Below are 22,314 nucleotides of genomic sequence, written 5' to 3' on the forward strand. Positions count from 1 at the left end.
CCCTTGTCCCGCGCCGCTTCCCGCAGCCCCCATTGGCCTGGAGCGGCGAACCATGGCCAGTGGGAGCCGCGATCGGCCGAACCTGTGGACCCGGCAGGTAAACAAACCGGCTCGGCCCGCCAAGGGCTTTCCCTACACAAGCGGTGGCCCCAGTTTGAGAACCACTGCCCTACATCCACCCTGTGATGGGTTGGGTCACAGAAATCCCCTTGGGACTGCCACCTGATGTGCTGAGACTACCTCTGAGCCCGTTTTTCCTGGCAGCTTGGGACTTCAGTACCCTGTCTTGCTGAGCCAGACACGCTAGCCTGCTGCAAACACAGACCCAGGTCTGAACCACGTCCCCCAGAAGCTGCAGACATAACTGAAAATGGCTTAGAAAGTGCTCCTGTCTCTAGCACGCAGACACCCAGCTCCCAACGGGATCCAAGCCCCAAATGAATCCATTTTACTCATTATATAGCTTATACGGGGTAAACTCATAAATTGTTTGCCCTCTATAACACTGATTGATAGAGAGATATGCACAGTTGTTTGCTCCCCCGGGTAATAATTACTTGTTCTGGGTTATTTAATAAAAGTGATTTTATTAAGTATAAAAAGTAGGATCTAAGTAGTTCCAAGTAATAACAGACAGAACAAAGTAAATTACCAAGCAAAATAAAACAAAAACACGCAAGTCTAAGCCTAATACAGTAGGAAACTGAATACAGGTAAATCTCACCCTCAGAGATGTTCCAATAAGCATCTTTCACAGCCTAGACTCCTTTCTAGTCTGGGCCCAATCCTTTCCCCTGGTAAAGTCTTTGTTCCAGCTCAGGTGTGGCTAGGGGATTTCTCATGACTGCCCCTCTTTGTTCTGTTCCACCCCCTTATATACCTTTGGCACAAGGCAGGAATCTTTTGTCTCGTTGGGTCCCCACCCCTCCTAAATGGAAAAGCACCAGGTTTAAGATGGATTCCAGCACCAGGTGACATGGTGTCCTGTGAGACCCCAAGCCTTCATTCTTCCCAGCCTGACTCACAGGAAGGCTTGCAAGTAAACAGCCATCTATAGTCAATTGTCCTAGTTGATGGGAGCCATCAAGATTCTAAACCACCATTAATGGCCCACACTTTACATAACTACAATAGGACCTCAGAGTTATATTTTATATTCCTAGTTTCAGATACAAGAATGATACATTCATACAAATAGGATGACCACACGCAGTAGATTATAAGCTTTGTAATGATACCTTACAAGAGACCTTTTGCATGAAGCCTATTCCAGTTACATTATATTCACACTCATTAGTATATTTTCATAAAATGATATGGAGTGCAACGTCACACACCTTTATTCCAGGACTGTATTCTAGACAGCTCTTGAAAAGGGCCAGACAAATTGCTATTAAGTATGTCCCTGTTAATTTTAAAGTCATTAAATAGATTTGAATCATTATTTTAAAAAGCAGAAAACAGCGTATAAATGTTCTGATCACAAGCATCAGTGCAGTAATCCTGCAGCCCTGGAAAGTTTTTGTGCACACGTACATGGAGATCACTGGTTACATTTCATTTGGGTGACGTAAATTTGAGAGGATTTATGCCCCCAGACATAATGGGAGAAAATCATTCAATAAGATCTGAAACCCAGTGATTACATTTTTAAAAGGACACCGTGGACTGAGTTTAGGACTGACATTTAGATAAGAGAAGTTGGAGGGGGATGTGAATAAATGGTTTCACACAGCTGAACAGGAGCAGAAATGGTTTATGAATTTATTTTTGTTTTACATTTCAATGGTAGTTGCCTTTCTATGTGCATTGCAAACATTCCCACTGCAGTGCAGGAAACCCTAACTCTCAGTGTTGAGCCAGGAAGTGAAACAGTCTAGATTCACACACAGACGGGTCTATTTTCATTTTCCTGGCTTAGGGCTTGTCTACACTACCGCGGTAGTTCGACGGCTGGCAATCGAACTTCCGGGTTCGATTTATCGCGTCTGGTGTGGACGCGATAATTCGAACCAGGAAGTGCTCGCCGTCGACTGCGGTACTCCACCTCAGCGAGAGGAGTACCGCGGAGTCGACGGGGGAGCCTGCCTGCCGTGTGTGGACCGCATCTGAACCGCGGTAAATTCGAACTAAGGTATGTCGACTTCAGCTACGTTATTCACGTAGCTGAAGTTGCGTACCTTAGATCGAATTGGGGTGTTAGTGTAGACCAGGCCTCAGTGAAGAACAAAACAGATGGTATAAACCATGCAAAGTGAATTACTTTTTAAAAAGTCTTTCTGTTTTAGGACTCTCAGGTGGCTTGAATAACAAACTGAATGATTTTTTTTTTAAAGATATGGGTCCAGAGCCTCAGCTGCTGTCAGCTGGCCACTGAAATCAGTAGAGCTGCAGCAATTTACACAGCTTTACTTGAGTTTTATGCTGACTGTGTCCCTTAACTGAACACAGGAATTTTTTGCTAGAACATTTTATAACTAGGATTATGCCACCAAATGCAGTCTCGTGTATTTGAAGAACCATCTTGCTGGGCCATCCTCTATTTCCTGTAGGAAGGACTGTCCATCATTTGCCCCCCTAGATTTCCTCTTTCTGGTCTGGTACTTTATTAAGTATTTCTGTAAACAGAAATGTCCATTAAATATTTAAGTTAAGATTTGCAAAGTCACCTAAGGAGTCCGACTGCCCAGTAACTATTCATTTTAATGGGAACTGGGTATCCAGATCCTTTAGGCAGCATTGCCAATTTCAGTCTGAAAGGTTAATAAGTCAAAACCCCAGGACAGCTGAGGGTGGGCCCTGACCCTCGTAGAGAGTGTTTTTGCAAGGGCTGCAGCCTTCTATCTGTAAAGAAAATTGGCCTTCATTTCTGAACTGCCCAGTGGCATTTTCCTGTGTCAGCGAAGTTCTTGCTTAGCAGCGTAAGGAGTAACGTAAAGGTGACAGGCCTTATTTTAGATGTTCCTATTTCACATTAGCTGAAGGCCATTAAATGAAACTGAACAGTGACTCATCAAATCACAGGAATCAGACATTCAAAAAAGACCTTGCGGGTCACTTAGTCTGACCCCTTCAGGGGCCAGCATGATCACACCATACAGCCTATCCTCCAGGGCTTTGCCTTGTCTAGTTTTAAATGCACCATGCAGTGGGGCTCCTACTGCTTCCCTTGGGTGGCTTTTCTACTATTTAACAGCTCAGCAGGCATGTTGGTCACAGCTAGTGCGGGTGCAGCAGACCAGACCTTGTCTTCCAGGAGAAGGCAATTGCATTGCCCTGTTGCACCATGACAGTGCATTAGCCCCAAAGGTATTTGGAGAGGTTTGGTTTTTTTGGTCCTCAGGCAATGTGGGACAAAGCAAGTTTGCCCTGTGACAACAGGGGTGGGTAGGGGAGAGCCATTCCGTAGTGAATACACCTGCAGCTAGTGTGTGGGAGAGATGCGAGTGCATTTCTGTGACTCGTTCTCTCCCTTGCCAGGTTCGGAGCACTGAAGGTGAGAGCTGTATTCAGCCTCAGTTAAGAGCAAGGGGCTCCTGACTGGAGAGAAAAGAGGCCAGGTGCAGCTCCGGGTGCAGGGGGCTGTGCATTGCTGCCTGGTCCTGTAATGCTGCTTGCTGAGCAGCTCGGGAGCAGTGGTGCAGCTGATCCATCACTTTCTTGATTTCAGATTCTCCTGCTGACCGTGAAGCAGATCTTCCCAGACTTTGAGTTCATGTGGCTGGTGGATGAAGCTAAGAAGAATTTGCCCCTGGAGTTGGACTTCCTCAATGAGGGGAGGAATGCAGAAAAGGTGGCCCACATGCTCAAGGACTTTGACTTCCTGAAGGTAGGAGAGTGCGTGCATGTCACACGTGTTTGTGCTAATTTATGTGCATGCACAGGCAGGAGTCAGGGATGGCACCTCAGCTCAGTGCGGGAGGACAATGATGTATAGCAACAATCTTCTGTTTTGAAGTGAATGTAATGCTGGTGATAGTGCTGGATCACCAGTGCTGGAGACTGATGGCCTGATCAGGCCCATCAATGTGCCTCATCCGTGACCTGGAGGAACCAGGTGGAGTGAGGGGAGTTCAGTCCCCATGGCCCATTCAATGCTGGGCTTCTCGCTGAGACTGGCTAGGAATTGAGCTGAGACTCTCCAACTCATTTTCATACTGCAAGCCACTGAACACCTGGCAGATGGTAACAGCTTTCTGTCACTACCACTCTGGGCTGGTTCAAAATCTGGACTTGGGGATGAAAGTCCCTGTACCCTGTGACTCATCGTCTCTGAGCCATCCAGCCCTGCCCTCATCTGGGTTAGATTGTCTCCTCCTGGGCCAGAGAGATTGATTCCATCAGGTCTTCGCCTTGTCGTGAGCACTGTGAATTTGCCATTAGCTGCTGGGCCATCCGATGGCACCTTTCCTGGGTTTCCTCTGAAGCAAGGGCTAGAAATGGAGTTCAAACAGAAGAGCTGGGCTGTAACTAATGAAGTCGGGGGTGAGGCAGGTATGTTGAGCGAGAGAGCCCATGCATATTGCAGTGGAAGGAAGGACACTTCCCCCTCAATCCACCCCCACTGCACACAGACACCCTCCTCACCCAGTGCACATACAGAACCCCTCTCCATGTGTGCACATCCATAGCCAAACACACAGCTCCCCTATGCATACACTCTGCCCACCCTATGCACTGATGCACAGCTACAGCGACACACACATCTGTCTCCTCAAAAACCAACACACTCATCTGCCCACATGCATACCTACATAGTCCTCTCATGCTCATCACCATATAGACAGCCATGTGAGTATGTGCATACGCCCACAGGTCCCCCACTGAAATGCTCAGGGGTGTGCACAAATTCACCCCACATACACACACTGAAACTTGCATGCACAACGCCCATCCTCATGCTTCCACATGTGCATATAAACACGCCTAGGCATATGCACACTCAGACACTGGCATGCAAATCCATTTGCACACACACAAAGACGTACGAACAAATGCACTCACATGACACAAGCACATATGCATCAAGACAACTCTTTCCCTTTGCCTTTCACTTCCTGGTGAAAGTGACAGATGCCCAAGACCATGTGAGTTTTCATTAGGTTTTGCAGGGTGTTGCTTCCCTCGTCCCTCCTGCCTGTCCTGTGATTCCTCATATCCTGGCAGGGGGCATGGGATGATCCTTTTGGAGCTCAGTGGCACCATGTGACTGCCTTTCCCTAAGCACAGTTACAACCCAGTGGGACATTGGGGTGGCAGGAGGCCAAGGACTAACAATTCTGCTGAGGAGATGCTTATCAAAAGTGATGCATCTTGGAGAGCTGTGTCCGTCGCTGTTGTAAGTAGGATATTATGGAGTAAATCCCCATGGAGATGGCCAATCAGGTCCTCGTGGTTTAAAGAGCTGTCAGGATGCTTACACAGGTAACAATAACAAATGGCTGCGAGATGGCTAAATAATGGATCCTCCCATCTGACCTGCCGATTCTGAGAAGTGTTCATCAACACGTAGGCAACAGGAGATTTGGGCTCCTGTATCATTAATTTTCCTAAACACACAACTAAGCTAGGGAGTGGATTTTTTGCTGTGAACCCAGCTGAGCTTTTAAAGCCAGAGATAAATTGTTTCCATGCACTGGCATTACAGCCAAACATCTGTGAGTAATTCAAGAATCACCAAGGACTTTGCCTCGCCTCTCCAAATGCTTGTATGGGGCTTAGTAACCCTCCTAACCCTCCACTGTAAATCTCAAGATGGGGATGAGTGTCAGCTTGGAATTTAAATCCTCTAAAGCCATTGGGTTCAGTATGTTTAGGAGCTAGTGCTCCAGGTAACTGCAGGAGCTGGGGAACCTGTTAATTTTGGAGTCTGTGTCCAGTGGCTGTGGGGCTTTTAACTTCCTGACAAGTTTCAAAATAATAAAAGTCCAGATGGGATGGATCTAGGGGAGACCTTGGGTAAGTGCACTTGCCTTTCATGTTGGACATATGGCCTCAAATCACAGGCGGCTAACACATGAAGGTTGTAGGGAGCATTGCACAGCAGGACTGAGGGGCCCTGGAAGAGCTGGGTGTAAGGGACCCGGGCTAGAATAGCAGGGGCTGCTAGGGGACAGGATTGAGGTGTGGTGGGCATAGGACTGGAATAGCAGGGCAGGCTGCAGGTCAGGAGTGAGGGGCATTCATGGAGCTGTGAGGAGAACAAGAACTGGAGTTCTGGAGGGCAGCAGGTGAGGTTGAAGGCACTGTCACTAACCACAGCCCCTCAGAACTGAAGATATAAAACAAATGCAGCCAGCTTAGGGGTTGTGATGAGCTACAGTGGCATGGCTGGTTCCCCTGGCCTCACTCATACGAGGTGGGCAGCACTGCTTCCCTCTCCCAGGCTTGCCTCAGGGTCACAGACCCTTGCTGTGGGATTAGTGAGCCCACTCCGTAGCATAGCACATCCGCTCAGCTAAGGTGGCTCTAGCTTAGCCCTGCTAACGAAGGGTGCCATGAGGTGAAGCTCTGTCTAGTGGGAGCATTAGCAATCTGGCTCACTTGTCAACAGCAGGAGTCTCAGCCTGCACAGAATGTGGTAGGAGGTGCAAGCTGGTGCTTATGGAAAAGGAGCCAAGCTTGTTTAGGACTCCAGTTTTGCTGAGTCTCTGTGCAACACTGGGGCCAGTTACTCCACCTCTTCGTACCTCACTCAGTCCAATTTACTGCAGCTTGAGCAGAAAGCGCTGTGACGTTTTGCGGTTGTGTGACAGTGTCACATTTGCAATGAGATGCCTACGGGTCTCCCAGGGTTTCCGTGACAAACCCCTTATTTGTGAGGCTTAATTTTTCTCCCATTTCAATTGCTGACAGCTTGAAGTGCATGGGGCTTGTCTGCCTGGGTCCATTGGTGTTCCAAAGGGCACCTTCGAGATACCAATGATGATTATTTATCATTTATAGAGCTCTGTGCACAGTGCACAACAAATACGAACCAGGGTTCTTGCCTGGAGGAACTGACAATGTGACTCAGATGCATGCAACAGGTAATAGTTAGAAGCCTGACCCTGAGAAGGGCTGAGCGTCTAACACCACCCACGGACACCAGTGGATGTCACAAGTGCTCAGTGCCTTGGAGAGTCAGGCCTTAAATGTGGACAGGAGATGGAGTTGCTGAGACCATTGTGCTGTGGGGAGAGGCCTGTGGTCTCCAGTGCTTTTCACCAGGATTAAATGCAGTTAAAGTAACCAAGGAAAAGTACCCATGTGGGTGGATGTGGTGGCATCCCTTCTTGCAAATAGGGAGAGAACATGGGTTCTTTTCACCTCCACTATAAAGTTCCTTTCTTCCTTCCCCTTTTCCTCACTGGTGCATGACTCCCTTGCTGTTGCTGTCCCATGATTTGGCCTAACGCTCCATCATCCCATTCCAGGTCCCTAGGATCTACTGGGAGCTGTCAACCAGGCGCGTCCTTCTCATGGAGTTTGTGGAAGGCGGGCAGGTGAATGACAGGGCCTATATGGAGAGGAACAGCATCGACGTCAATGAGGTAAATTGTCACCCATCTCTGAGGTCGGACACTGAGGGTGTTGCATAGAGATAGAAATGGTGATGTTATTAGACATGGTATCGCTGAGACTGATTGTCCATGAAGGACCAGAAAGGGATGACACGCACATAAATAGAACAGCATCTGTAGTGATACATCTGAGAGAGAACTCTCAATTCTTGTGCTTCAGGGCATAAGAGGTGACCACTTGCTGGGATCAGAAAGGTCCCCCCTGCAACCCATCTACCCTGTAGGATTGCAGAGTTGTATGGATTGACTAAAGGGAGTTCACATCTTTCTCTGCAGCCTGTGCTGTGGTTCGTTGTAGGAGGCAGGACACTGGGTATCTTGCTCAGATAATAGGTGGACTGTTGGTTTGTTCCATGATGGCAATTCATGTTATCCTAGGAAACAGGGTCACCTTCTGACACAGCATCCTTCCTCTTCTCTCTTCTGCATTTTGGCAGAATTTTAACCTTCTTTAAAGTGGGGGTGTTGGTAGGACTTTCGCCTTTAAGTTGCAACATTGTTGGAATTTAGCTTACATCCCTAACAATTTTTAGGGGTCTCTGCTTGGCTTCAGATAGCATCTTTTGAAAGAGCCATACAACCGAGGTCATAGCAGATCATGGTTATTAAAGAGTTTGCAAGAGTCACAGTGTTAACCTTGGTGTGCTGCCCAGATTCCAATTGGTCATTCTATTCTGCTTCCCTAAATCTCCTTCTCTAGTCCCCTCTGTGGTTGAAACTGAGTACAGTTTTCCTTTTCACTTCCTGTCCTAAACAGTTGTATAATGTTGCTATACACTATTAGACAGTTGCCGTGTTTCGTCCCAGAGGTGGCAGCATTTCAGTGATGGGTGAAGTGTTTTCTGTGTATAGCATGAAGTTGATAAAGCATTTTGGGTTCCTTGACATGAAAGGGACTGGAGGAAAGCAAGATATTACCTCCTGAAAGGGCTGAGAACAGGCCTGGGGGAAGGTTTTTGAGCCATTGAACGATGTTTCAACCCTCCCTTCCCAATCTGTGAGTGTTGATTGAGTCAGTGCTGCCAGCCTTTTCCCCTGTGCGCTATTGATGAGCCTCAAAGCACCACTTGGTTGACTAGCTATCAAAGAGCTACAGCATAAAATCAATTGTACTTAATCTGTCCCTCCGCTCGGCTCTGAAATCTGGACGCCTCATCCCTCCCCTCCCTTTTTATCCGTGGCAGAGTTCACTCACCGTCAATTAAGGATGTTCCAAAGAACAGCTGGGGGAAGGGAACTATGTGTGTGTTAGCCCCTTCCAGGCTAGGAAGTTGTCTGTGTCCCCTCAACTGTCCCCAGAAGGCATCAGACACCTCCCTGACTACCTAGGCACACAGAGTTGTCAGGGAAGCATTGGGCAGGTGGGGACCAGGACTAGTGTCTCCCAACCCCTCCCAGCTGATCTGCATTTCACCTGTTCCTTTACATTGTAGCGAGCTGAGCCAATGAGAGGCAACAGTCTCTTGCCCAGTAAAGGGAGGCAGCTGCCTTCTGAAACATGTCTGCTGGGGAGTTCAGTTGGGAAAGCACGAGGAACAAAACAAGGCGAACCTTGATGCTGAATTGGAGAGGAGGCACGCCCCTCCCAGCCATAGGCTTCTTGTCATGTCGGACAAGCCAAGGGCAAGTGCAGAGTACTTTGTATTTTCCCTGCAAAATGGCTGGTCAGGCCCCCGTTTTTATTCAGAGAGCTTCCTCACCTAGCTCACCCTGGCAGCTGACGGCGTAGTCTCTCACTCACTTACACACAGGTTCTTTGCATGGCACATGCAACTGGCTGAGACAGTGGAACCTCTCTAATAGCACTTGCACCCAAGCGCAGGGCTCCCCTCTGGGAGCTGCAGTTCAGGCCCTTAGCCTTGCCATGCACGTTTGCATCCCTAGGCTGTCACAGGGTTCACTCACCACAGGTGCACCTCCTTGTGGCCAGGCGTGGTGTAGCGGCTGTCTCTCCTATGGCACCCACTGCCAACGGTCGCTCCGTCAGTGAGGTGGTCTCTCTTCCTGCAGCTTGGCCCTCCAGCCAGGTAGTGGTTTAGTCCACCCCTTCCAGGATAACAGAGTCCAATCAAGCTATAGTCCAATGACCTTCTAGTATGTATTCCCTCTGTCTCTGGGCTCTGTGGTCCTTACTCTCTGGGGGGTTCCCTCTACTCTTGGTTCCTGCCAAGAAACCTGGTAGTTGACAGCAAGGTCTACTCCCTCAGACTCCTTGCTGCCTCCCTGGATGGCTTCTTACTTCTTCTATCCCCCCAAGAGTGAGTGCAGACTCTCTCCTGGCAGCCCCTTTCTATTACAAATTTCTCGGCTTTATAATCACCACTCAGCCCCTCCCCAGCTGGCCTTCATTATCAGTTCAGCCTAGCTTTCTCTGTCCCTCTCTCTTGCAAGTGCTGCCAGATATGTTAATTGGCCTCTCATGCCCACGTTAACCCCTTCTGGGCCTGTGTGGGGTATGTGCCCCATCACAGGCTGGTTGAGGCCTGTATCCCAAGCATGGGGATGTGTCTCATCAGCAGTGGGCACAGCACACACATTGCCTTTCTTGTGTAGGCTTTGCTACAGGGAAGTTGTCTTGTCTTTACCAAGCTAAATGCATCTGTGACTAGCTCTGTGATACGTCTGGTCTGTGAAGAGCCGTCCCAGTGTGATTCACAAGGTGCTGACGGTTCACTGACTTTGCAATCAAGGGAGACTAAAAGAGCCCGGTCCCCAGCAGATCCCCCACCCACCTCCATTCACCTTAACCCAGTGGGGACTTTGCAGCCTTGCTTTGATCAACCACATAATCAGGCTAGGCTAACAGTTTGTTCCAGACAGGAGCAGCCAGCTCTAGTCACGGAAACATAATTAGGAAACATCTCAGCATGGTTAACCCTGAGATCCAGCCTTTCCTGTTGGGCTGATCTCTGTGGTGGGTGCCTGTTCCCCAGCTCCCAAGCCGCTCTGTGAGAGAAACTCCTTTCAGAGTGAGCTCAATGCTGGTGAGTGGTGCCAAATTGACAGCCTAGATTGAAGGCCTCTCTGCCCCCCCTCGGACAAGTGCAGCATGGGTAGCAGGAGGGAAAGCGGCTTCCACTGCTTTGAAGTAACTCCTAGGGAGGAGCAGGGAGTTCCCGTTCCATGACCTGTTCAGTGTTTGGCCTCACTGCTGAGGCTGGTAACTTAGAGAGCCAATGCCTGACTTGAACTGGCAACCTAGAGGTCTGGCACTTAAAAACCGTAGTGAAAGGTACTTTAAAAACACCATAGACCGAGAGAGAGCGGACAGCTCCATATCCTATTATCCCTTGACCCCCTCTGATCCACCCTGCTCCTTGCCTTTGCCCTGAGGCTGCACTGGAATTGGTAACCTAGAAGAACAAGGGTCTATATTTCATGCCCAACCCCCTGAGGCAGCCACTTGGTGACTTTTCTGAAAGTCTGGGGTCAACCCTCTCCCTCCCTGCTGCTGGAGCCCCCATATCTTGTATTCTCAGGGTCTGGCCAGCATAGAAGAGCTCCTGCTGCAGAAGAGCTGCAGAAGACCGAGTCAACAAGGAGCTCTATTGACATGTTGGAGGTGGAGATTGTCATGCCACAAGTAGGGGTAACCTTTAGAAAGATGTGACCAACTACTAGCTGGATTTTGGCCTGCTCCCAGACAAGGCCTAGCCAGTCATTCAGAGGTGCCTTCTCCCTTCCTTTGAGGAGATGAGTCTTATGCAGCTCTCTTCCCCCTGAGATAAAGTCCTTGCACAAAGCCTGGTGATAGGAGAATGTCAGAAGCAGAGATGAGTCTGATCCACAACATTCTGATCTAGATCGTAACATTCCCCAAGTCTTGAGGAGTTTGGATCTGGAGTTTGGTTTTGACCCATTAGAAATAGGGGCCCAGAGCAACATTTGGAAGCTTCTCCAAGTTTTACAGAGGTGGGTCCACCTCAACTCTGGAAGCCTGGAGAGTCAGTGCAAGTTGAGCCCCCTAAAGTCCAGCTGCTTATCTGACTTCCATCATAGAATCATAGAATATCAGGGTTGGAAGGGACCTCAGGAGGTCATCTAGTCCAACCCCCTGCTCAAAGCAGGACCAATCCCCAGACAGATTTTTGCCCACAATCCCTAAATGGCCCCCTCAAGGATTGAACTCACAACCCTGGGTTTAGCAGGCCAATGCTCAAACCACTGAGCTATCCCTCCGTCCCTCCCTAACAGCTTGGGGCTGCAAAGTTGTCTGGGAAAGCCCGGGGGAGGGGCGTGGAGCAGGCATTCTTGTCAGCTTTCTAGGGTTTCCTGCTCCCGATCAGACTGGAATCTCCACAAGCATAGCCTTTCTCTGGGGCATTTTGGTGTCCGGATGTGACAGAATAATGTAAAGACTAAGCTAACTGCACATTTTCCAATTGACAAAAGCTTTCGGTGGCATGGAGGGGTTCATTCGGAGCCTTGTTGGAAATTCGAGCTGGCTCTTATTCCAGCTATCGTATTTACGCCATTGGGAAGGCTGCGTTACCACATCTCAGTGCGCTGGTGCCTTGAGATGAAACCTCCCAGCATGCTGGCTTTGTGCCAGCCCCAAAGATATTGTCGTAATGTTTCCAGCAGTTGGTTTTAAAAAAGGTCTGCTTCTGCGGGGTGCAAAAACCCCTGGGCTATTGTCTGCCTGGTCTGTCTGTGCAGTTACTGCAGCTCTGTGCTTGGATGGGGTATTTACGCAGGCCATCTCGGTTCCCGTAGACACCACTTAGCTGCTCACTTACACACGTGCAGTTTTAAAAAACGATTAACTCTTTTATTAATTGTCAACAAAACAACAGTACGGAGCTGCGGGTAAAATCTCTCTCTCAGGCACGCTTCTTCCCTACCGTTTTTAACTGGGTGGGGGGAGAGGAGTCCTCAGCAAGCAGGATTTCTCTCATGCAGTAACGCAGACTTGAAGAGCAAGCTGAGCCTCTCTCCTCTAAATGGAAAGGATCCCTGAGGTGAAAGCTCCCTTCAAACCAGGTTACTGACATTTACTTAATGCCGTCTGTAGCGGGATTATCATTAAAGCTGCCCAAAAGCACATTAATCTCTCTGGAGCCGTCCGAGCGCTGGACTGTAATGGCATTTAATCAGAGAAGGCTTTGATTTCTAAAGACAAGTGCAAACACTGAAATATCTGCCTGTGGAACAGTTACCTATTCATGTGCAAGCACAGCCGAGGAGGAGAACGCAGCTGGGATATTAACGGTGGGAGGGGAGCGTGGGTCTCAGAGAAATTAGTTTGCTGTAATCTAGAGGCAAGGAAGGGTGTGTGGGGATAAGACCTGGATCTTTTTGGAAATGGACTCTCTCTGTTTCAGGAGATCAGAGCATTTGTGGGCCAGGACGGGGGAGAGCAAACAGGGATCCAGGAACTTATGACATGTTTGCTGCAGGAAAGTAAAGAAGAATGAGGCTGTTCAGAGTACGTCCTTCTAAAGAACCCCTTCCCTGATGGAACAGGTGCCACCACGCTGAACCCACTCAAACATTAATTGACTCACTTAAAGAGACTTGTCCCCATAAAACTCACAGTCCTTCTTATCCGAACCTTTCTGTTCGGGCTTCTCCTGTTTATCCCAACGGAGGTTCTGTCACCTGTCTCACCCAGAGAGCTCTTGGTCGGCAGATTGTGCAAGCTGTGCATGTTGTAAATGGAACATACAGCTCACAGGTTGAGCTGTAGCTGGTGTATCTAACTAGCACAGCTCAACTGTCCAATTGTAGATTCCACTGAGAGATTCACAACTTGTAGTTTGTGCTGTGTCGATTAGTTACACAAGCCATCCAGTCGGGGAACAGAAATGGTACCGTGTGCCTCCTGTCGCTAGCCACCTGCCTGGAGACTGTGAATGTTACAAATAACATTCAGTCAATGATATATTTTATATTAATCAAAAGTAAAAGCAAACCACCAAGGGACCTAAGCTGAGTAACTGCAGGCACCTGTTGCTATAATCCTTGTTCTTTGCCGCTGCATCCCCTTCTTGCTGTTTGCTGTCTCCACTCATTGAATCATCTGAAATGGTAAGCTCTTCAGGGGTGGGACCGGGTCTTCCTCTTTGTTTTGTAAAGTGTCTGGCACTCTTCTGAGTGCTGAGAAATACACAATGTGAAATGTTCTGTTGAGGTGGGATTCCTCACTGTACACAGTACCAATGTAAGGCCTATGCATCGCTTATATGCAAGTTGGATTTCTGTGGTGCACTTGGCTAGCCCCCTGCACACAGGTGGAGCCCTCCGTTGTGTATACCAGAGCTGGAACCTCTCATTTCTCGAGCATTTGTGCTCATAATGCTGGAGTGTTTGCAGAAAGGGAGCACAGAAAAGAATGCTGAAGAGATCAGCTGCTCTTGCTGCTTATACTTCACCCTTCAGTTTGGGGAGCAGTTTCCTTAGAGATCGTTTTAATTTGCCCCCGTTAAAGCTTAGTGCAAAAAGTGCCAGACACTAGTAAGGAGAGATCGAGAGAGCTGCTACTGGCAATACAGGCTCCTGAGCAGTACAAAGACACCCAGCAAATGGTTAAAACAGAGATGAGGGCTGTTCAGACTGTAAGTCAATCTCAAGCATCAACATCAATCAGTTCCCAAGGAGTCTTGGAGACACATTTTACATTAAATCCAAAGAAATATACTCCATATACTCACTTTCCATATAGGGGAAAGTGAGCCCTGACTCCATTTCAGATGTTACAAAGTTACAACACAAATGTATACAATAAATAAATAACACTTCTATGCCCTTCCCTACCCCCTCCATAGCACTTTGCAGATTCTAATAAGTTTAATCTCGCAACTCCCCGGGGAGGTGATTAATATCATTCTCCCCATTATTCTGATGGGGAAACTGAGGCACAGAGAGGGAAAATGATTTTCTCACAACCACACAGTGAGGCAGAGCTGGGAATAGAACCCAGGAGTCCTGAATACATTTACATCTTAACTGCGTCCTTCTTCCCTAAATGTTATCTCAGCGTGACACAGTGTTCAATGATAATGTTGTACTACACAAAGATGCTGTGTCTTGATTTTAACAGCTCAGTGTTGGAGAGGATAGCTCAAGAGCTATGGCCTCTCATTCCAAACCCTCACTGAGGACCATTTCAGAGCCATGATGAGGGCTTTACGTCTCCAATGCCCTTCCCTAATTTCACACCCGTTTAACTGGGTCTCTGCAATGGCAGGATTTTTTTAAAAAATGACCAAAAAAGCAACACACTCACAAATCCAATTAACCTTCGATTAAGTTCCAGAATCGATGCTATTCTTTTGGCCTGAGGAGGTAATATTGAGCCCTGAGAAATGAGCTGCACAACGACCTTTACTTTTAATGAGATCAATAGAAGTTAGTGTCGCCATCTCTTAAAATAATTAGCAAATATTACAGATGAATTAGGGCAAACAGCTAGTATCCGCTCCTGATCTAAAGAGACAGGAACAAATGGAGGAGAGACAGGAAAGGACACTGCCCTATCAGCCAGCACCCCTGGGATCCTTCTGTGACAGCAGTGAGTTCAGCTCACCAATGCACACATCACAGGTTCTGTAAGCATGTCCGGATCTGTACTCAAGTCACGGCAGGAGGGAAGGATGCAGTAAGAATCAGCACTCACTTGAATCTTCAGCTGATTCCCAAGACAGGGAGAGTGAAAGTAATCTGGTTCTCTGGATCTTGTTGATTTCCCCCAGTGTTACTGTAGGGCTACACATGAGCAATGCAACTGTGCAAGCTGGCTTGCTAATGTAGAGTTGCTCTGAAACTCAGAGTGCACATGCTGTTTTATTATCGACAGGTTTCTTACGAACATTAGACTGTGCACAATGGTATGCTATTCCAGGAACCTCACTTATGCAATGTTTTGTTTTTATAGGGTTTTTTTCTGATGAAGGCTCAGCTGGACACACTGGCTTGTTATTGCAGGGTTGCACATGACTCATAGAATCATAGACTTTAAGGTCAGAAAGGACCATTATGATCGTCTAGTCTGACCTCCTACACAACGCAGGCCACAGACTCTCACTCACCCACTCCTGTATCAAACCCGTAACCTATGTCTGAGTTATTGAAGTCCTCAAATCGTGGTTTAAAGACTTCAAGGTGCAGAGAATCCTCCAGCAAGTGACCCGTGCCCCATGCTGCAGAGGAAGGTGAAAAACCCCCAGGGCCTCTGCCAATCTGCCCTGGAGGAAAATTCCTTCCCAACCCCAAATATGGCGATCAGCTAAACCCTGAGCATGTGGGCAAGACTCACCAGCCAGACACCCAGGAAAGAATTCTCTGTAGTAACTCAGATCCCATCCCATCTAACATCCCATCACAGGCCATTGGGCATATTTACCGCTAATAGTCAAAGATCAATTAATTGCCAAAATTAGGCTATCCCATCATACCATCCCCTCCATAAACTTATCAAGCTTAATCTTGAAGCCAGATATATCTTTTACCCCCCGCTGCTCCCCTTGGAAGGCTGTGCCCAGCCGTTGTTGTAGGGTAGCTCAGGACTTCTAGGAATGGTGATTTGTTATTGTGTGTTTGCTCATGTGTTCTAAGGTCATTGCCGTATCATATATGCTGAGAGAAGTTCATAAACTTAGCAAATGCAAGGGGGTAAAAGTCAAAGTCTGGCATGTATCTATTGCTAGAGTGTGTCACAGCCTGCAACAGCATGTTCCTCCATGATGCGCTTAACAGCAGGCTCTATAGATCTGGTTCCTTCCCCTTCTCCATCTCCCATCTGCTGATCTCTTCAGCTAGACTCTTCCCAGTGACTCACCCCTCTCCCACGTGAAGTGGCAAGGTCGTGTTGAAACTGTGTTCTTTGCACAGCATGGGGCTGTAGTGATGTCACATATTATTGTGGTGGCATCGTGCTGTTTGTGTTGTGCCGTGGTGATGCTATGATACCACTTGTTGGCTACTGCCAGCGTGTTCCAATGCAACATGGGCACCTGAATTGAATTGGATTTATTCAGTAACACATCCTGCAAATGTTTCTTGAACAGCACAGGGCAAAGCCATTGGGATAGGGGCAAATCTTGCACCCTTCTGATTTATCAGACCCAGCTCCCTCTGCTGACAAGATATGAATTTTCCCCTTATATTCATCCAGACTAGGCCAGTTACACCCCATTCCTCCTAGTTACACCCCTTGTACTCCCTGAGGCTCTGCCTACAGTACGACTTTTGTCGGTATAACTTATGTCGCTTGAGGGTGTGAGGAAAATAGCCTCCGGATCGCCGTAAGTTACACCAAGAGAAGTGCCGGTGTGGGCAGTGTTATGTCGGCAGGAGAGCTTCACCCGCCGACATAGTTACTGCCACTCGTTGGGGGTGGTTTAATTATGTCAATGGGAGAAATCTCTCCCGTCGGCATAGAGTGGCTACACGAGAGATCTTACAGCAGTGCAGCTGCATTGGTACAGCTGTGCCGCTGTAAGCTCACTAGGGTAGACCTGGCCTCAGTAGCTCTTCTCCCTCCTCAGTGTTCACACCCATCAGATGTTTGTAGACTGTTATCGTATCCCTTCTCTTTCATCCCTTAGCCAAGCTAGACATCGTTAGCTCTGTTAATCTTTCCTCCGAAGTGTATCCCTCCTGCCCCCTAATCATTTACCCTGCTGTTCTCTGAACTCCTTCCAGTTTGTCTACATCTTTCTGTTAATAAGGTGCCCAGAAGTGAATGCAGGATTCCAGGCATGGCCACATTATTATTATTTATTATTGTATTATTGTATCACAGCAACATCTAAAGACCCTGGTGCTGATTGGGGTCTCACTATGCTGGATGCTGTGACCTCTCTGTGTCATGATGCCATGCCTGGGCTATGCTTCCATAGATCACGGCAAACTCCTATCTAATTTGTTGTCCACCATCACCCCTATGGTTGGACTCTCTCAGCCTCGCTACTTGCCAGATTTCTCCCTCCCAGTGAGTAGCAGGTTCTCAGGGGCTATTTTCCCAGATCTGTTAGCTGCCTTCTTCCAAGGTGAATCTCATTTTATTCCCTGTTATTTACCTGGCTGCTGGGTCAGTGTGGAAGGGATAAGGTCAGCAGTGATAAGGGTGGGACATCTTAGCCAGGGCCGGCAGCACTGGAGTGTCTGAGGGGGTAGATTGCAGCTTCCTCCAATTGATTTTCCAAGTGGTGGTTTTTTGTTTTATTTTTTAAAGAATTATATGCAGTGAATTGATCATGAATATTCCAGAATCAGGCTCTGTTGCATAGTGGTGATTGGTCAGGTAAATACTATGCTGTTATTTGTGTTCCCTGAGTGGATGAGCGTTCAAACACTCCCGGCACAGACTGTGATGCTCTGGGACTCCCTTTCTGTGAATGATCGATCGTGCCAGTAAAGGTTGGTCATGGGGATATTGGTGAAAAGTGAGGAAAAAAGAGGCAACTGTGGCCAAACAAGTGAATTCCCTTTGAAATTCCAGCCACATTCATTGGAAGTAGTGTGCATTAATAGGCACAGACTCACAGTCACGTACGTATGCTTATTGAACAACACACACACGGCCATGCAGCGCATGCTCCCCGTGACGCACATGCGCGCGCACACAGACACATTACATACACCCTCCTATCACTTGCTCCAAAGCCCATGGAGATTCCAGTTCTAGGGCCTAGCTGCAGCAAGGCCTCCATGCAACTAGCTGGGTGGCCTGAGGCCCAGGTGCCTGAGCGTGCAGGGCAGGAAGAGGGGTGACGTGCTATGCAGTTGCCAGCTCAGCTGGTCTCACACTCCAGCTTGACACTCTTTCAGGGCAAAGGCTTCTCTAGAGCAGGCTCAGGGAAAGGCTCCGATGCGCCACATTGGCTGCCCAGGGCTGCACTGAGGGGAGAAGGTAGAGGTGAGAGTTACAGGGACAGGAGGAGGGGCAGGGGATCTCCTGATGGAATCCTAGTCTGGTCACATAGTAGGTCCTCACAGCACTTGAAGAGGAAGGCAGGGCATAGGACATGGGTGTTCAGGATGGGAATTCACATGTGGGCAGCAGTCACTCGGTTGGGGCTCCTGCCCTTCTCACTTACACCCTTTTTCTGTCTCACTCCCTGCATTGTACTAGCACTTGGGTGGGAATTTGAGCCCTGGGCCCTGACCTATAGGGCTACCCAACTATTCCAGGTCTGGGGCCTCATGCACAGCTTTGCCGATGCCTGTCAATCCTGACCTGCAGTAACCCTGGCTATTCCAAGCCTCCAAAATCTACAAAGTTTAGTCTGAGACAGCAAAATTCAGTTCACTTTGGACCCAAGACAGAATTTGAACCCAGCTGTCCTGAATTGAAAAGCTGATTCTGTAATCTAGGTGAAGCCCGATCCATTCCAGCTGGTCTGTGAACCCAGTGTAGATTCTTTCCCACCATCTAAATGAATTAACAAATTAAGAAGGACCTTCTGTGCTGCCTTTCCCTGATCTTTGTGCAGTTATTAGCTGGCTCTTTTAATACACCACAGCACGTTGTACTTTGATCCCACCAGCTTTTATAAGCTAAACAGGTTTGATCTGGATCAGTGCTTGGATCACTCTAAGTATCACCTAGTTGTTGCTGTGGGTTGTGTTGGTGATTCAGGTGGTGCTCTCTTCCTTCAGTCAATACTGGTAATAATGCCCCCATGTATAGTTAGGGGTCAGTACTGGCCCCACTTCCTTAGCATGGTGATAGGGGAGCTGTCCTGCTGAAGATGTTGTCTATTCCTGACCACTGGGAGTCATTCAGGCACTTTCCATAGGAATTGGGGTCTTAATTAATTCCGAATTCCAGTTTGGGTAGCATTCTGATCCTCCAATGTCATCCTGCAGAGCCAACAAAATATGGGGATCTTCGCTTCTTGTCCTAATGTAACACTGCACAGCGTACCTCTGTGGCTGGCAAACAGCTGCCTCATCCCATCCCAGAGGTGGATGCATTTCAGTGGTTGGCAAAGTGATCCCTGCAAAGCACTGTGTGATGTTTATTTGCGCAGAGGTGTTTGGCATTTGAATCCCTGTTGCCCCTTTTTTGGGATCCCTTTCCCCTTCCAGTGAGGCTGCCTGCGGAGAGGGGGTTTAGCATGCTGGTTACACTGCATTGAGCAGGGGGAGCGGTAGGAATCATTTATAATGATTTTCCTTTAATTGCCTGTTTGGTGCCCTGCTGGGGGGCTCTTTGGAACTTTCTGGGGGGGGCGGGGGAGCTGTGAGGCTGGGGCTGGGGTATGTGTTACTGAGGGCTGCGCAAGTGCACGGGGAGGGGGACCTGGCGCTGCTCCTGCCTCAGCGAGACACTGGGCTTGGGGGCTGTTTACTTACTCCCAGGAGGCTTTTAACTGTGATAAAATCACCCTGCGATAAGGCAACCACAGCATGGGGGGGACATGGCCGTGACAGGATGATTTAAACAGCCTCTTGCTGTCGCTTCATCTTCCCAGACATCATAAATCAGATTAGCACTGGACTGAGGAGGGGGTGGGAGGAGGACTGAGCAATGTAGGGAGGGAGACACTCCCTTTATAGAAACCAGCCACAGTCTTTCCCAGGCAGACCCCACCCAGAGCGACAGATGCTGCCCTGTCTGCCTCAGATGTGCACCCTGGATCTGCCCCATCCATCCCCAGACAGATGCTCCTCCCCTGTGTCTGTCCCTTGATGCCCACTTCTGCCCTGGCAGATGCCCCAGTCAGACACCTTCACCATGACTGCTCCAACATATACCTCCTCATCTGCCCCTGTGTCTTTCCTCTCCACTAATGGGTGCCCCTGTTTCTACCCAGATGGATGCTAGCCTTTGTGCCAATTCCCTCCAGTTATGCCATAGACGAACACTTTACACCTGTCCCCACAACCCCCTCCACGTTTGCCCCGTGGATGGACACTCCCATATTTCTGAATGCCCCAGGCCATCAGACCCCAGGGTATGTGCCAGCACCTCCTCTCCCTGTAATCATCAGTCCCCAGGGTACATGCCAGGAGCTGGCTCCTCACTGCTCCCTGTAGTCATCAGTCCCTGGCATACATGATGCGGGCAGACTCTCCCCGCCCTGTAGTTGTTAGACCGTGGAGTAGCTGGTAGCCCCGTCCCGTGCTGTGACTGCCTCTTGTCTCCTTTCAGATCTCTCGCAATCTGGGGAAGATGTACAGTGAAATGATCTTTGTGAACGGCTTCGTACACTGTGACCCGCACCCGGGCAACGTGCTCGTGAGGAAGTGCCCAGCCACCGGCAAGGCCCACATTATATTGCTGGACCATGGGCTCTACCAGGTATGTGAGTATGGAGGGTGCTGGGAGCCAGCAGGCTGATGCTGTGCACTGTCTCTGGGGAGGTGTCACTCATGCCTGTATGCTTCAGGCCAGAATTGAGCTGAGAGCCTCTTATCTCACCCAGCCAGTCATAGCCCTGGTGAATTAAAGAGGCACCCCAGGCTTGCAGATCCCCCTTGTGGATTTTTCCTATAGCACCTACCACCCTTCAATGGGATTTTATGCCTGGAAGCTTGAAATATCAGACACGGAGGTGGTTAAAGGGGCCCGCTGGTTGGGATAGGTTTTCCCCCTCCCTGCCCTGGTGCTGTTGATTGATTTCCTTTGGGGAACGTGGCCCTCTCTCCCCAGGTCCTGACAGAGAAGTTCCGCTTGGACTATTGCCGGCTCTGGCAGTCCCTGATCAAGGCTGATATGAAGAGGGTGCAGAAGTACAGCCGACGGCTAGGGGCAGGTGACCTGTACCCACTCTTCGCATGCATGCTCACCGCCAGGTCCTGGGACTCTGTCAACAGGGGCATCGACCGGTCACCAGTCACAGCCAATGAGGTACGGCCTGTTTGCGCTCCGTGTTCCTGTGGTGTCTTTCTCCATTATAATCACCTAGTTAATTGACATTAATATTAATGGCTGCCCTAGCAGGCCTATCGAGAGGCTGCATTGAGAGATGGACTAAAGGTGGCCTGGAATCCCTTTGCTATGCACTTTTAACGGCTGAATTTAGTCTCCTCATCTCTCACACGCACTCATCACAGGTCAGTTAAATTTCCCATAAGATTTTCTTGGTTAAATAAATTACCAGCTCTGGTAGAGGAAACCTTTGTAAATTAGCCCTTCTCTGAAAATGGTCCTGAGTGCAGCTGTGCAGGGAGCACACCGAGCTGGGTGAGGGGCAGAGGAGACATCGGAGCTCAGTGGGGGAGGATAATACATATTAGTGTTAATTGCTAGTCATGTGAATGACCATCAGCACTGATGCGTGCTCCTCAAAAATCCTTGGAAATGACAGAGGTTGTTTAGTACAGGAAGTAAGTCAAGGTTGCTTAAGTGCAAATCCCATCAACCCAATCATGAAAAATCTAGAAAATCACCAGTTTAATTCTTCCTCTTCCTTCTGTCCATGTGTCACGAGTCCTTCTATACTCATGTACATCTGTCTACACTCCCAGCACCCACCTTCATCACACTAATGAACAAATGGGCAACCATGTTGTTTGTAGAGGTAAGCAGACAGGGGTATGGCAGTAACAGGTGGGCCAGTGTTTGTGGGGGGAAGCATGTCTCACATGGCTTATTTTAATGTGGGTGTAAGAAGTTTGTGTTATTGTAGTGGCAAAGTGTGGGGGGAGGGCAGGGGTAAAGGACAAAATGAGTTGGCTTTGTATTGCTTGGTAAATGGTGTCTGTGCAGATGTAATATGCAGGTAAGAATTCACAAAGAAGGGTTAAAATTGGCTGTTGTGAAATTATGTGGTGGAAATTCCTCACTCTTTGTGGGTTG

The 22,314-nt window shown here is 48.6% G+C and overlaps 1 protein-coding gene across 1 annotated transcript in view; it reads left to right on the forward strand.

Moving 5' to 3' along the window:
* The window catches only part of ADCK1 (aarF domain containing kinase 1), a 120,952-nt gene that overhangs the window by 95,848 nt on the left and 2,790 nt on the right, over positions 1-22,314 (forward strand). Inside the window, exons 4-7 of the mRNA XM_029911522.1 lie at positions 3,671-3,829; positions 7,416-7,532; positions 20,665-20,814; positions 21,166-21,363. Coding sequence (XP_029767382.1) covers positions 3,671-3,829; positions 7,416-7,532; positions 20,665-20,814; positions 21,166-21,363 — 624 coding nt within the window. The remainder of the gene's footprint in view (positions 1-3,670; positions 3,830-7,415; positions 7,533-20,664; positions 20,815-21,165; positions 21,364-22,314) is intronic.

The sequence above is a fragment of the Terrapene carolina genome, unplaced genomic scaffold (assembly GCF_002925995.2).
Source record: "Terrapene carolina triunguis isolate 2854851 unplaced genomic scaffold, T_m_triunguis-2.0 Scaffold96, whole genome shotgun sequence".
Classification (NCBI taxonomy): Eukaryota; Metazoa; Chordata; order Testudines; family Emydidae; genus Terrapene; species Terrapene triunguis.